At 40.8% G+C, this 13,026-nt stretch overlaps 1 protein-coding gene across 10 annotated transcripts in view; it reads right to left on the reverse strand.

Moving 5' to 3' along the window:
- Positions 1–1,710: 1,710 nt before the first annotated feature.
- The window catches only part of LOC146361389 (uncharacterized), a 77,290-nt gene continuing 65,974 nt past the window's right edge, over positions 1,711–13,026 (reverse strand). For 6 of the 10 annotated variants that reach the window (XM_084920500.1, XM_084920498.1, XM_084920492.1 and 3 more), the window contains 6 exons: positions 11,960–12,270; positions 9,119–9,211; positions 8,369–8,461; positions 7,656–7,737; positions 3,581–3,693; positions 1,711–3,484 (listed from right to left, as the gene is read on the reverse strand). In XM_084920500.1, the coding sequence (XP_084776626.1) occupies positions 3,275–3,484; positions 3,581–3,693; positions 7,656–7,737; positions 8,369–8,461; positions 9,119–9,211; positions 11,960–12,270 (902 nt within the window). In that variant the 3' untranslated portion in view covers positions 1,711–3,274. The remainder of the gene's footprint in view (positions 3,485–3,580; positions 3,694–7,655; positions 7,738–8,368; positions 8,462–9,118; positions 9,212–11,959; positions 12,271–13,026) is intronic. The other 4 variants (XM_084920499.1, XM_084920497.1, XM_084920495.1 and 1 more) reach the window with 3 other exon arrangements.

Below are 13,026 nucleotides of genomic sequence, written 5' to 3' on the forward strand. Positions count from 1 at the left end.
AATCAAACTCAAAGTAAGGTCAGTACTTCCAAGCTTTAAACACTGCAGCTCATACTCTCTCCGCACTAGATATATTATCCATTGTTGATCTGCACACAGCTGTTGCCACAAAGGCAGCACTCCCTTACCTCATTGCCATGAGACACTCTCGCAAAAAAAGTACGGTTTTAGTAACGCAGTAACACAGCGTGCTTACGGGAAAGTAACAGTAATCTAATTACCTTTTTTGCAAAAGTAATCCCTTACTTTACTCGTTTTTTGAAAAAAGTAATTGGATTACGGCGTTAATCTCTGCCCGTAACATACCATGACCTCCACCATGTTTGATGGATGATGTGATATTCTTCAGATCATGGGTTGTTTCTATCCTTCTTCAAAATTTGCTCTACTCATTGTTCTGCTACAAGTTCATCTTGGTTTCATCTGTCTCAAGAATTTGTTTCCATAACTGTTCGGCTTGTTTACATGTTTGTTATTCATGTGTGAAACCAGTGGTGTGCATGCTGTTGAAGGCATCTCTTAGTCTCTCTCTTGAGAAATGTTGTGAAGCTCATTTTATTTATTTTAACATCCACTTTATTGTCTTCGTGTGCTAGAACATTCCTTCCTCTAAAGAAGAAGCTGATTTGTCCACTCCTACATTTTTTGCTATATATCTGATAGGTCTTTTCAGCTCTCATGATGGCCTCTGTCACATGCACTGACATTTCTTTGACCCTAATATTTAAGTAAGAAGCTATGAAATTGGACTGGAATCAACTTAAGATATTTTATCTGCTTCGTTTGTCATGGAAGAAGGGAACAGGCCTAATCTGGCCATCAAACTGCCTGTCAGTCAATTGTCTAATTGATTTAGAGCTTCTGAAAATGGGATAGTGTACAAAAATGACTGTAATTTTTAACTCATACATACATTTTTGTGAACCCTCTTGAATTAAAAGCTGCAGTGGTGTACAGAAGCAAGTCTGCAAAAATTGCATTTGTCCCACTATAACTTTCATTAGAGCCCAGAAAAGAAATGCTTCTCTAGTCAGCTAAAGAAATCTGTCATCGCGCTTCGTTGAGCATAAACTAAAACATATTAATGTTTAAAATTACAGAAAAAATTCATGTAATAATAAAACTGAAAGTTTTTGTTAATTCACGAAAAATGTCTGTTTTTAAATCGCTGTTTTGCCAAACTAACAAACTCATTAAGAAAAAAAAAAATGTGTGTAGTAATGAAAAAAGGGAAAGGTTGCTGTTATTTAATTGTTTATCTATCACTTAATTACTTTGTTGTTCTTTGGCACAGTATGAACAACTGTGGAGGTGTTTAAACAGAAAGAAAAGCTACAAAATCTGTGAAAATACAGTCAAAATTCCAAAGTTTATCCTCCCCTTCACATTTCCCAAAGCTGGCCACAGGGCCAATGTTTGTTGGGTCGATTCTGGCCCCCATGCCTTATGTTTTACCCACCATTATCAACTTGCATGCAGAACTATAGAAAATTATAACAGGTTTTAAAGCGTTTGTCTGTCAAATATACAAACTTCAAATGACTACAGTAAAGCCAGCAATGCCTCCTGTTTAATGAATAATAATGACATTTTTATTTAGCCTTCAAAACACGTGCTGATGATAACCAAACAGGCACGCCAAACATGCAGGTTGACGTGTTTTTCACAAAAAGACGAGTATTTTCAAAGAATTGATCCACAAGACTAGAATGAACCAGTTTTTTATTTCTTTTATTTCTTTATTTTTGTTGTTGCCATCATCCTGTAGGAGCATTTTGTCATCAGTACGTCTCAAACACCGGAAAGTGTGCACACATCTACAATTTTTTTAAATCTTTTTTTTTAAATACACTTACACAGGCAAAGAGGGGGAGGAGAGAGATATAGGAAGCACAGAAAAACACTGGAAGGGTAGGTGACATCAGGAGGGGAGGTGGTGGTGGGGGGGGGAGTCTCATAATGGTGAGCAGAGAATATGCTAGAACATTTTTTTATTCTTTTTTTTTTAAAAAAAAAACTTCTAAAAGCTGCAGGTTTGTGGGGTATTATTCCCATTCTTCACCTTCTTTATCTCTGCAAACGTTCAAAAACTTCTTTCAAATGGAATGTTTTCATATAAAGCTTCACACTTAACACTTTTTAAAACAAAATTCGGGGCTTTTACCCACTCAAATACACTACACAACCCAGTCTTTGCAAAAGGAGCAAGGTCACAGGGGCCCGTGTGCTAGAATGCACCCGGGCCATTTTACACCCACACAGAAAAGTCGAAGATCGCTCCAAATAGATCTAATTTATTTATCATTTATTTGCCATGCCAGCATAATAGCATTGTTGTAGCCTAATAAAAACCACAGCGCTAATGTAAAACCAGAAAATAAAAAGAAGAGAGGGTGGAAGGGGCGGCGCAGCCCGACGGCTGACGAGAGAAGAAACTAAAACACAAAAATCTATTGGAAAGCTAGCCTTTTAGCGCCCGACTCGACAGAGCTGCAATGGTTATCCACATTTAAATGCTAATAAGCCAGAGCAGCCACAGGGAACGTACAAAACTGTAAATACTTCCAACTACAGTGACATATATTTTTTATATATTTATATATAAAAAGAAAACAAGAGAACACAAGTTTGTCCAACAATTCAGCACAATTCAGGAAATCCAACAAACGCAACAAAGAAAAGTTCATGTCACACGCTTTTCTTTTTTATGTTGTTTTTTTGCAGACATGCTCATCAGCCATTCTTTTGCAGGTCAGTTAAGTCTCTCGCTTATCTTTAAGACTAGCACCTACTGTCTAGTAGCTATATCTTGCATTCAGTACCGTATAAATTCTGAATGGACGTCACGGTCCAACTTGAAATTTTTAGCCCCGTGCGAGTGGGAATGTGTTGGTGTTTTTCAACGCACCAAAGAAAAAGAAGTAAAGATGAACAGAAAAAGGACCAAAGAAAAATCCTGTACAATCGTAAAACCACCTTCTTGAACCACTTGAACCTTGGCATTCAGCTTATCTAAAACAGAACAGTCCACGTTTGAGTGAATGAGAGGATAAAAAGCAGACCGACAGACGGGGAGTGTCGATGAAGATTTATGAAGAATTCAGTTTTTTTAAATCCCGCTTGGAAGGGCCGGAGGGATCGTTGATTGGATGAGACGGTCAACCAGCTACAACTGTGGGGGTTACGTTAAACACTGGAAGCTTGTGATGGGAACGATGGGAAAAGGAGGGGTGATGGTGTGGATTTGTATTTTTCCTAAGCAGAGGCAGCTGGCTCATAAGCCCTGCTTGGCCAGGGCAGCGGTGACATCCTGGGCCAGCGTGGAGAGCTGGGGCGACTCCAGGAGGTTGATGCTGCCGGAGGAGGACAGGCGAGGAGAGGTGCCTCCCGTCTCGATGCCAGGGGAGTGGGTGACGATGATTTCCGCACCGTGGTCCACCCGAGCTTTGGCCGAATCCCGGAAATTCAGCTTGTGGCTCTCGATCTGGTGAGCAGGGGAAGACGGTTTAGGTCAGCGCTCTTTTTCCTCTTTAACGTGAACTGACAGTGACATTTGGTATAAAAAGAGGCTTCCTTTTACCATTATGTTCCCGCCTCCAGGAGTGTGGCTGGCGTTCTCCAGAGAGCCGACCTTGGCGTGGGCCTTCTCTTTGAAGTCCAGCTTCACATTGTCGATACGCACATGTCCTCCCCCTGGGAACAGGACAGCAAGGAGGAGAAGAGAAGTGTTAAACCCACGAGGAATTGCTCGCCTGCAGGACATCACTTCTCCTAGGCAATGCTCAGGGCAAAAAAAATCTCAGTCTGCACACTGCACAGCCTGAAAAAGGCACAAGTGCCAGCTTTGACCTGATTTATACAGTTTATATAGTACCATGTTAGACTGGATGCAATATTCAATTTCCTGCTTTGACACTTTCTTGTAAATATCATTGAAATGGTGACATTATGGGGGCAAAACTGAAGCTGTAAGTGGACAGATGACAGATGAAATTAAGAAATATCAATCAGATTATTGCTACGATTAAAGGAAATACATATGTTTTTACTAAATCAAAACTAATTTGACAAGAACAGACTTTCGCTCAAACACTGGTGTTATTGGGCCTTGTTTTTAAAAAAAAAAAAAAAGACAAACAGTTTGACATCTTTATGTTGATCTACGTGGAATTTCTGACTCCTTTTGTGCAACCCACAGCCACTGAACTATGTGCTGCACTGTAAGTTAAAGACAAGCATGTAATATAAAATAACAATATGTGGATCTGCCTCTATTATAAAATGGATGGTGACCAACTGCATTCTCCAACTGCTAAAAGAGTAAAATTTAAACTTTCATGCTGTGTGACAGTGGCTTAAATCGTCTTATAATTGTGTAATGTGGTAAAAGACGTTTGGGATCATTTAGAAATCGTCATAGTTTGTCCAGCAGAGCAGCTCTGACTCCATCCGGGCTGCCTGCAGCACATGTAGCAGAGCAGCAGCACAGCTGATAGTTGTGTGGAATCAAGCAGCGTCTTCACATTAAGTTCCTAATAGGATTGGGCAACATGATAAAACCTTCCAACCACCTTCAGTCAGCCCAGAAACCGGCTATTTGTGGAGGAGTATGTGTGCTGCACAAACATTTGTAGCGTTTCAGTGAAAAACTACCAAAATAGGAGAAACTCTAATCCTGGTGCTTTGTTCTACATCAGTTGGACAACAAACTCCATCGGTATTTCTCTCCCCACAACTCCCCACAGAATTGACAGCAACATTTGATTCTTAAGACTTCAAATTTCCTAAATCAAGAAAATAAAAGCACAAAAGAAATTAGCATCCAGATCTGATGTACTTGACGAGTTGTCAATGTCTCATCAAATTTAGTTATGGAGTACTTTGCTGGTTGCCCTTTTTTAAAAATGTTACAGCAGCGGTCCCCAACCCCCGGGCCTCGGACCGGTACCGGTCCGTGAGTCGTTTGGTACCGGGCCGCGAGAGTTGAGGCTCAGGTGTGAAATGTATAGTTTTCAGGGTTTTTATCGGTTTTCAGCGTTATTTTGTTATCGTTTTTATCGTTTACTCGGTTTTCCTGGGTCTTTTCACGTGTGTTATAAATAAATCTTCTTTTTTTCGGTACCAGTACTAGTTTTATTTTGTTGTATTTATCCGCGACACCTTAAAGGCCGGTCTGTGAAAATATTGTCGGGCATAAACCGGTCCGTGGCGCAAAAAAGGTTGGGGACCGCTGTGTTACAGCATTGTTTGGGATTTTAGTTTGTTGCTTGGTGGTTGTTAGGCAACAAAGACATTAGTATATACCATGCATAATCCAACTCCTGTGGATATAAATGTGAGCGCACAGTCCTGAAATTAAAACGATACAATGCTTTTATAAGGAGTTTTAGTTGCATACTACAAATGGGCCATTTTAGCTTGCTGGTCGGAGGTTGCTAGGCAATGTGATGATGTGCTATAGATAAGAACAATCAGGGACCGGGTTTGTTTGCTCAGCTGGAGGTTTCATGGATTACAGTGGATATACATAAAGAGAATTGGAACATATATCAATACTGGAAGGTTTTAATGATCCAACATTTACTATAAAACACAGCATTTGTTACGCTCTAAATGGCACAGAAATCATTTATATCCATAAGGACAAATCAAAATCAGCTAATAGCAACTAGTCTTAGCATTCCTTTAAGAAGAGAGCCTTACATACTTTGTACAAGTAGGTTGCCTTCCTTTTTTCCATACATCATATATACTAGTTAAATGCATGCTGGAGTATTGTTTGGTCTGCGATTTTAGTGTGTTGTTAGATAGTTGCAAAGCAGCATTTAGACATCATAAGTTGCATGCATAATTCAACTGCTGTGGATATAAATTAGATGTTTTTGCCACTAAATTAAAATGATACGAAGCTTTTATAAGGAGTCATAGGTGCATAAATGCTGCAAATGGGCCATTTTAACTCGTTGGTAGTAGAGATGGACCGATCCGATATTAGGTATTGGTCCAATACTGACCTAAATTACTGGATCAGATATCGGAGAGAAATAAAAAAATGTAATCCGATCCATTAAATATCAAAAAAGCACCTCACAAAACTTGCGACATGGCATAACTCGGCCCATAACCTTAGCACGTCGGAGCAGTGATCGCGTGATAGAGCGGCTGTGGCATGCGAGACCTGTCCGTGGTCTGGTTGAATATTTGTAGCCTCACTACCAAACCGGCATTTCATCTCTGAGGAAGTGATCCCAGAGAGAAATAAAGCAAGTGTGTAAGTTCATCTCTGAATGTTTATAAAGCATTCCAGCGTTAAGCTTAACAACCGATATATGGAGCGACTGCCTCTTCTCTCTCCCTCTCTCTCCTGTTGCTACTTCAATCGTGAAACTGATCAATGATCAGCTGATCAGCTTTTCTGTCGCGAGTCCATCTCTCTTCTTTGTTTTTGGCCCACTTCATGCCAGAAAGAGGAAACCAGCGGCTGAACAACAGCAGCACGTTTAAGCTTGATAAGCTGTTGTTAGAATTTATTTAAGATTACTTTCTACACCAGGATCTTTTTCTACGTAGCTGACGGCTGGTAACTGTGCAGGGGCGGATCTAGCAAAGTTTAGCCAGGGGGCCGATAGTGCATGAACAGGGAAAAGGGGGCACAAAGACATACTTTTCTTTCTTATTGTCATTTAAAATGTCCAGCTTTTAATAATTAATTATCTGAATCTTACACCCAAAGTTTTAATATGATGTAAAATGTATAGAAGTCCATTACTGTATATAGTAACTGTTAAGTCTAATATACCCTAGTAAGCTATAGTACTTTTTCCTCTGGGAAGGTACCATCTGTGCAGTCTGCAGTTCTGTTGAAGAAAGCTGTTGAATCTATTTAATTATTCTTGAAAAATAATTTATTTCTGTGCATTTTTTTCACACTGCATCAAATTAAAGTTGATTACATTGATTAAGCATCATGAGGTGGGGGGTGGTTCCCTATTTTTTTTTTTGTGCTGGGAGTTTGCAACCCTATTAGTTAGGTTGCTTACTCTTTAAAATACCAGAATAGGGAGGACGGAGTAGGTTTAAGTTTATTAGATTGATCAATATTGCTGAACTATGAAATATTTTGGGTGCAGTGTATTTTTTGCACACAGGTATAACAGAATAGCTTTAGTGTTTTATTTTTTTTAAACTTGAGTTTGAACTTATACAAAATGCAGCAAGATATTAAAAAAACAGTTTTATTGATTAAAAAACACTGTATCGGATTCATATCGGTATCGGCCAATATCCAAATTTATGATATTGGTATCGGTATCGGACATAAAAAAGTGGTATCGTGCCAACTGTAGTTGGTAGGTGGTTGCTAGGCAACATGATGATGGTCATTGTCTGAGATATAGATAAGAACCATTGGGGGCCTAAGGATTTTTTGCTCAACTGGAGATTTCGTGGATTACAGTGAGATATACATAAAGAATATATATCACCAATGTTTTTAAAAGTTTATAGTACGAGTAACTTCTTTCAACAAGGACAATTAAAGATGTGGTAATGACAACTAGTCTCAGAATTCCTTTAAGAAAAGGCCCTTAAATACATTGTACAATTAATGTAATTCTCTAAGTTTTTCTAAAAGGCCAGCTGTGGCTGTACAGTACCTGGTCTGTGGTGGATGTTGGAAAAGGAGCCACATTTAGCGGTGACATGGCTCAGGTCGATCTTCTTCGTCTGGATTTGGACCTGCGAGCAGTGGCACATTGCACAAATTCACCTTTAATTGCTTTGAATGTGAATAAACGACAAATAACAGGCATGAAATGCAATGAAATGAAAGCGACAGGTTTCAAAAAGAGAGAAAATGGACGTGGTGAGATGACATGAATCTCTAGACAAAGGCGGTGTGAGTCAATCAACCGCAGTCCACAGAAAAGCCACAGAGAGGCTGATGTCAGATCCCTGGAGGGGTGGTTAACATGAACGCAAGCAGTGACGGTGCAGACATCAAACAAACACAGAACACGGGCGCTACTGTGTGACGCTACGGGGAGCAGGTGCTTCAATTAAACTTTATTGTCCATGGGTGATGTGAATTAGTGCGAGCATTGTAAACAAGAGAAACTGACAGCCTTGCAGGCTGCAGAGGGAAGTGGTTTATGTTATGAAATATATGCACTATGCAGACATGCTGTATGTTGTGGCCCAGGTGAATGCACAAAGATTATACAATTGTAAATGTTTTTGTTTCTGAGACACAAAATACAGCTAATGAAGACGAACACACTCCACGAGGACGGCTCACACACATCTTAATGTGAAGTGTTATCAAGAACGACAGATCTTGGATGAGATGATTTTCTGCTAAGTCACTCACATTTCCCCCGCCTGCCGCGTGCTGGATTTTGTCCAGGGAGCCACATTTAGACTTAACGTGGCTAAAGTCCAGCTTAACGCTTGGAATCATGACCTGCGGATGACAGGTTGACTTTTTTCTTTAAAAAAAACCCCAAACAGACAGAACACACAGGGTCTCTCACACAGCCGTGGAGTCGAGGGGCTTAATAAAAAAAACCCTTCCTACTTTCCTGCTTAAAATAATCCTGTAGAGGCGTCCCAGGTTTACATCAGTCTGTCGATGCCCACTTTAACTCGAGTGCGCTTGAATTCAGACTGCATGAAATGGGCTGAAGCCTATGCAGAAATCAAGGCCCTGTTTAGCACCAAGTCTCAAACGTGAAGCGCACGAAAGAGTTTACTTCCCAGTGTGCAACATCCACAATTTTTAAAAATTAAAGAAAAATCAAATCTTCCACCAACAGCTAGCTCTGCAAGCTGCTTTGCAACCCACCTCCACCCCAGTTTCCAGTCTATGCTAACTTTCCTGTTATACACTAAACACTAAACAGTGCTAACTGACGAAAAGTAACATGGGCGTGCTACACCTTTGGAAATAAACCCCTTCTCTTTTGCTTGTCCGAAACAACGTATTGGCAGACGGACAGATGACAGATGCGTGAACACATAATAGTAGCATGACAGAGTGCTCCGACAGCCCCAGCTGAGAAAAAAGAGAAAGAGAAATAAGAGAAAGAGAGAAAAAAGAGAGAGAGAAAGGCGTACATACATTGCCTCCTTTGGGCGAGTGCTTCAGATTATCCTTGGAGCCACACTTTGGCTGAATATGACTGAAGTCCAGCTTCTCGTGTAAAATGTGAACCTAAAATAAAATTGGATAATTATGATAATAATAAAAAAGAAAAAGAAAACACTGTATGTGCCTCATTTAGATAAGTGTGCAGTGAGCGGTCGGGGTCTGTTTGCGTGCATCATTAGAACTAACAATGCTTTTCTTCGTGGTGGTGTATACAGCTCTGAGAATAGCAGTGATACAAATGTTTAATTCCCACTTTAGTGTCTCTCGCTTTGTCCCTTTGTCACTATAGACTTATAATAGACAATAGTCTTCTAGGTTTCTTTACAATCTGACTTCCTTCTAATCCCTCCCCCCTGCTGGTCATTAGAAGGAATGCAGTCTGGCTTCAGTTTCAGAGTCGGCTTTTTATATACAGTCTATAATGACCAGGATAAAAAGGTGCAAGAACCCCAGACAGTGGTGTTACAAACTGCTCGACTCGTATGTTGTAACTGAGACTGCAGTCACGCCCAAGAAATGACCTTCCAAGAATCTTTTACAGAGGACAAATTTGTGTTATTCGCAGAGCTGTCCTGGAGGCAGAAATAATCTCACTGGTCAAGTTAAGCCTCACTGTGAGTAAGAAAAACTGAAAAATTGAGTTTCTTTCCTGAGAGATGCTCAGACTGATGCTCAATAAAAAGATCAAGATGTTATAAATATGATGAGGATCAAATCTGCAAATAGAAAACAAGAAAACGTATTTTTCCCCTGCATTAGTAAAAACCCAGTAAACAGTAATAAATTGGATTTAACACAACCAGTGAGAGTGTTTCTGCTTTGTCCATCATCCTTTGTGTTGCTTGTACAGCAAAAATAAAATAAAATAATAAAAAGGGGGACTGTGCTGCAGTTCAAAGACTCAGAAGGTGAAGACAAACAATAAAGAGAAAGGAAAAAGAGAAAAAGGGGTTCAGGGAAAACACATGAGAGCTGTGAGAACCAGCCTCCTCCTTCAGTCTCCACTGAACTGACCTGGATTCTTCCGACAGCTCTGATGTTGAGTTATTCTCACATATAACAACATGTGCTGTGTTTAGAGGTTATCTTTCTCATTCCTTCTGTGGCTGTTTCAGCTCAGAGGTTTCAGCCTTTCTGCAAGGTCGACCAATGACAGAGCGAATGAACTGAACCCAATGACGGCCCTGTTTGGTTTATTTTAAAAACATGAACTAATTATGTAAACTCGGAAAATCACAATACTGAAAACAGAAATACCACATTTACTATTTTCAGGTCTCTTAAAGTGTTTCTTTAGTTTTGAGTCCAGTCCTTGTACCGGACCATTTTCAGAGGAATGAGCCACTTAACACTGACCCATGAGTCATTCTAGCTCCTGTAGACTTCAGTCTAAATAGAGTGATTTTGTGTGGAAGAAAAGCTTCTCTGTGAGCAGAAGCTAATATGAAAAGATAGAAAATGGTCCTCTAATGTTTCTGGTGTATATATCTGTCTGCGCTCCTGTGCTGCTCCGCTAAGCCGTGCGTCACCGAGCCTCATTAAAAATTTCTGTCCCTCTGTCACTTTTCTCCCCAAAGAAGTAAGGAGAGCTGGCAGTGAATCGACTCCACCTCCATATATCACAGGGTTAATGACCTCACCAACACAGCACTGTGGGGACATTAAAATGATCAGTTACACCCCAAAGATTAGCAAGGAGATGGTTTCTGTCTCCTATCTGCATGCAGTCCATGTGTTATTTTATGTGTGAGGTACGTCAGTGCAAAGGAACATCTCTCAGTTATTCTAACAGCTTGGCCACCTTGAGATCCTCTAAAATTTTTATCTCGTAGGTTCCTAAAAGACATCTTTTTCTGAAAGTCAAGGGTGGATAAAAGGAAGAGAGATGATATATTTTTATGCTGTGACCTTGATGTGACTCCTCCATAGGTAATTCTGCACGCTTGAAATTATTAATACCCAGAGCTGGAAGGGAAAATCCTGCACAGTGACGAAAGCAGCTCCCTCAGGGGCAAATGCTTTTGCAGGCTGGCTGCTCCTTGGAGGCGGTGTTTTCTTAGGAGGAAGGCTTTATGTTACAAAAACAAAACAAAAAAACTTTGGGAGAGCTGAAGGTCACCGGGGAGAAAATTGTTGGGAAAGAAAGAGGAGGAAGACGGAGGAAGAGGGGAAAGGATGCAGCTGATGAGGATTCATCCAGACTGATGGAGATGACGGTGGACAGGGAGAGGGCAGAGGACAGTCGGAGGGAGGCAGACACACAGACGGTGGGTTAGAGGCACACCAGACAGTGAGCGAGAGCAAACGCAGAGCATGAGGAGACTATTTGAGCATTTTATGACATCTCTATAGAGAGAAAAAGGAGATAAAAACCCATCCTTTTAAAGCTTCCTATTTTTTTTTTACTGGTTTGCAGGAGCTGTTTAAGATTTTTCTACACTCTGACACTCACAGAGCATCCAGTAATACTGACTCATGATAATAGACAAAAGGATGGATTTAAAAAATCTCTTAAAAATAGTCAAATGTTTTGACTGAGGGAAATAATACAAAGAACTGACAATAATTCAAGTTAAAAACAGCTGTGAAATCGTGATTGGTTTGCAGTTTAAAGTCTTGTGCAGCCTTTTTTATTTTAAAATGTGTACTTTACTGCCCCCATGTGGCAGAATTATGTACACACATAATACTTATAAGGACAGAAATCATTAATCTATGGAAATCTGTGCTTTTTCTACCTGCAGATGTTTTCCTGTATTTCTGTGTGCTGCAAAGACAAAAGTCACTCTGTGTCTCAGGACTGCTTGTTACCTGTCCGCCCTTCGGCTGATGCTTAATGTTGGAGGTGGAGCCGATCTTGGACTTCACATTCTTCAGGTCAGGCAGAGGCTGATTGATGACCTTCAGCTGCCGCTGGACAGAGGATGGAGATTTGGGTGGGGTTCGGATCACCGCCACCTTCTTCTCCTGGAGGACGCTGAAGGACTTGGGCGTGTGGCTGCCCGGGGTGCGCGAGCCGGGCGTGCGGCAGGAGTAGCTAGGGGGCGTGCCGGGTGTGACGGCGGAGGAGCCCGGGGTGGAGGCGCCACTGTGGACTGATCGGGAACGCGCCGAGTCTGTACCTTAAGAGAAGAGAGGGCAGTAATGAGAAGACGAAGGAGGAGGAATGAAAAGAAAACCTTCAAACTATTGGATAGAGAGGAGTGATCCTTCATCTGCTTCTTATGATGATGATGATGGAGGAGAAACACAGCACTGAAAAAGACCTGCTCAGTTTCCACCTAAGCAAACAGCCAAGATCACACACAAGTGTTTGCCGAGGAGCCTGAAAGCACAAACACAGGCAGCTGAATTCATTTAGCTGCTGGTGGCTTGTTGCTGCGTTACCGGGGAAGAACCAATAAGATTTTATCCTACATCAGAACAACAAACACACCTGTTGCTGTGATCCACACCTGCTTTTCTGATAAGATAACTGCAGGGTGGATAAAGCCTATTTAGACACGCTTTATAAATACCTGTTTCCAATGGAAACTAAAGCTTTTTCCCAATTTGTGTCACCCTGACCTTTGAACTATGACCTTAAAGCACTAACATACTAAAATTGGCTTCTATAAGCTGTAAAAACCTGAGATTTTTGGATACATTCATGCGGTGTGTGGTTTTGCAAGTCTTTATGGCATCATTGTGATGTCATAGGGCATCGTTTGAAAAAATAAAAAGCGTGTCTAATGTCCAAGAGCTTAGGAAAGCCTGGAGGACTATTGCTCAAGAGCACTTTAAAAGAATTACAAAAAAGTCTGGCACCTTGGAAGTAAAATATAAAGAAATGAGGGGTGGCTCAAGACTTTTGCACAGAACTGCAAAGTGTTGTGCTA

Source organism: Perissodus microlepis, chromosome 23 (genome assembly GCF_051167445.1).
Source record: "Perissodus microlepis isolate ML-2025 ecotype Zambia chromosome 23, ASM5116744v1, whole genome shotgun sequence".
NCBI classification, from domain to species: Eukaryota; Metazoa; Chordata; class Actinopteri; order Cichliformes; family Cichlidae; genus Perissodus; species Perissodus microlepis.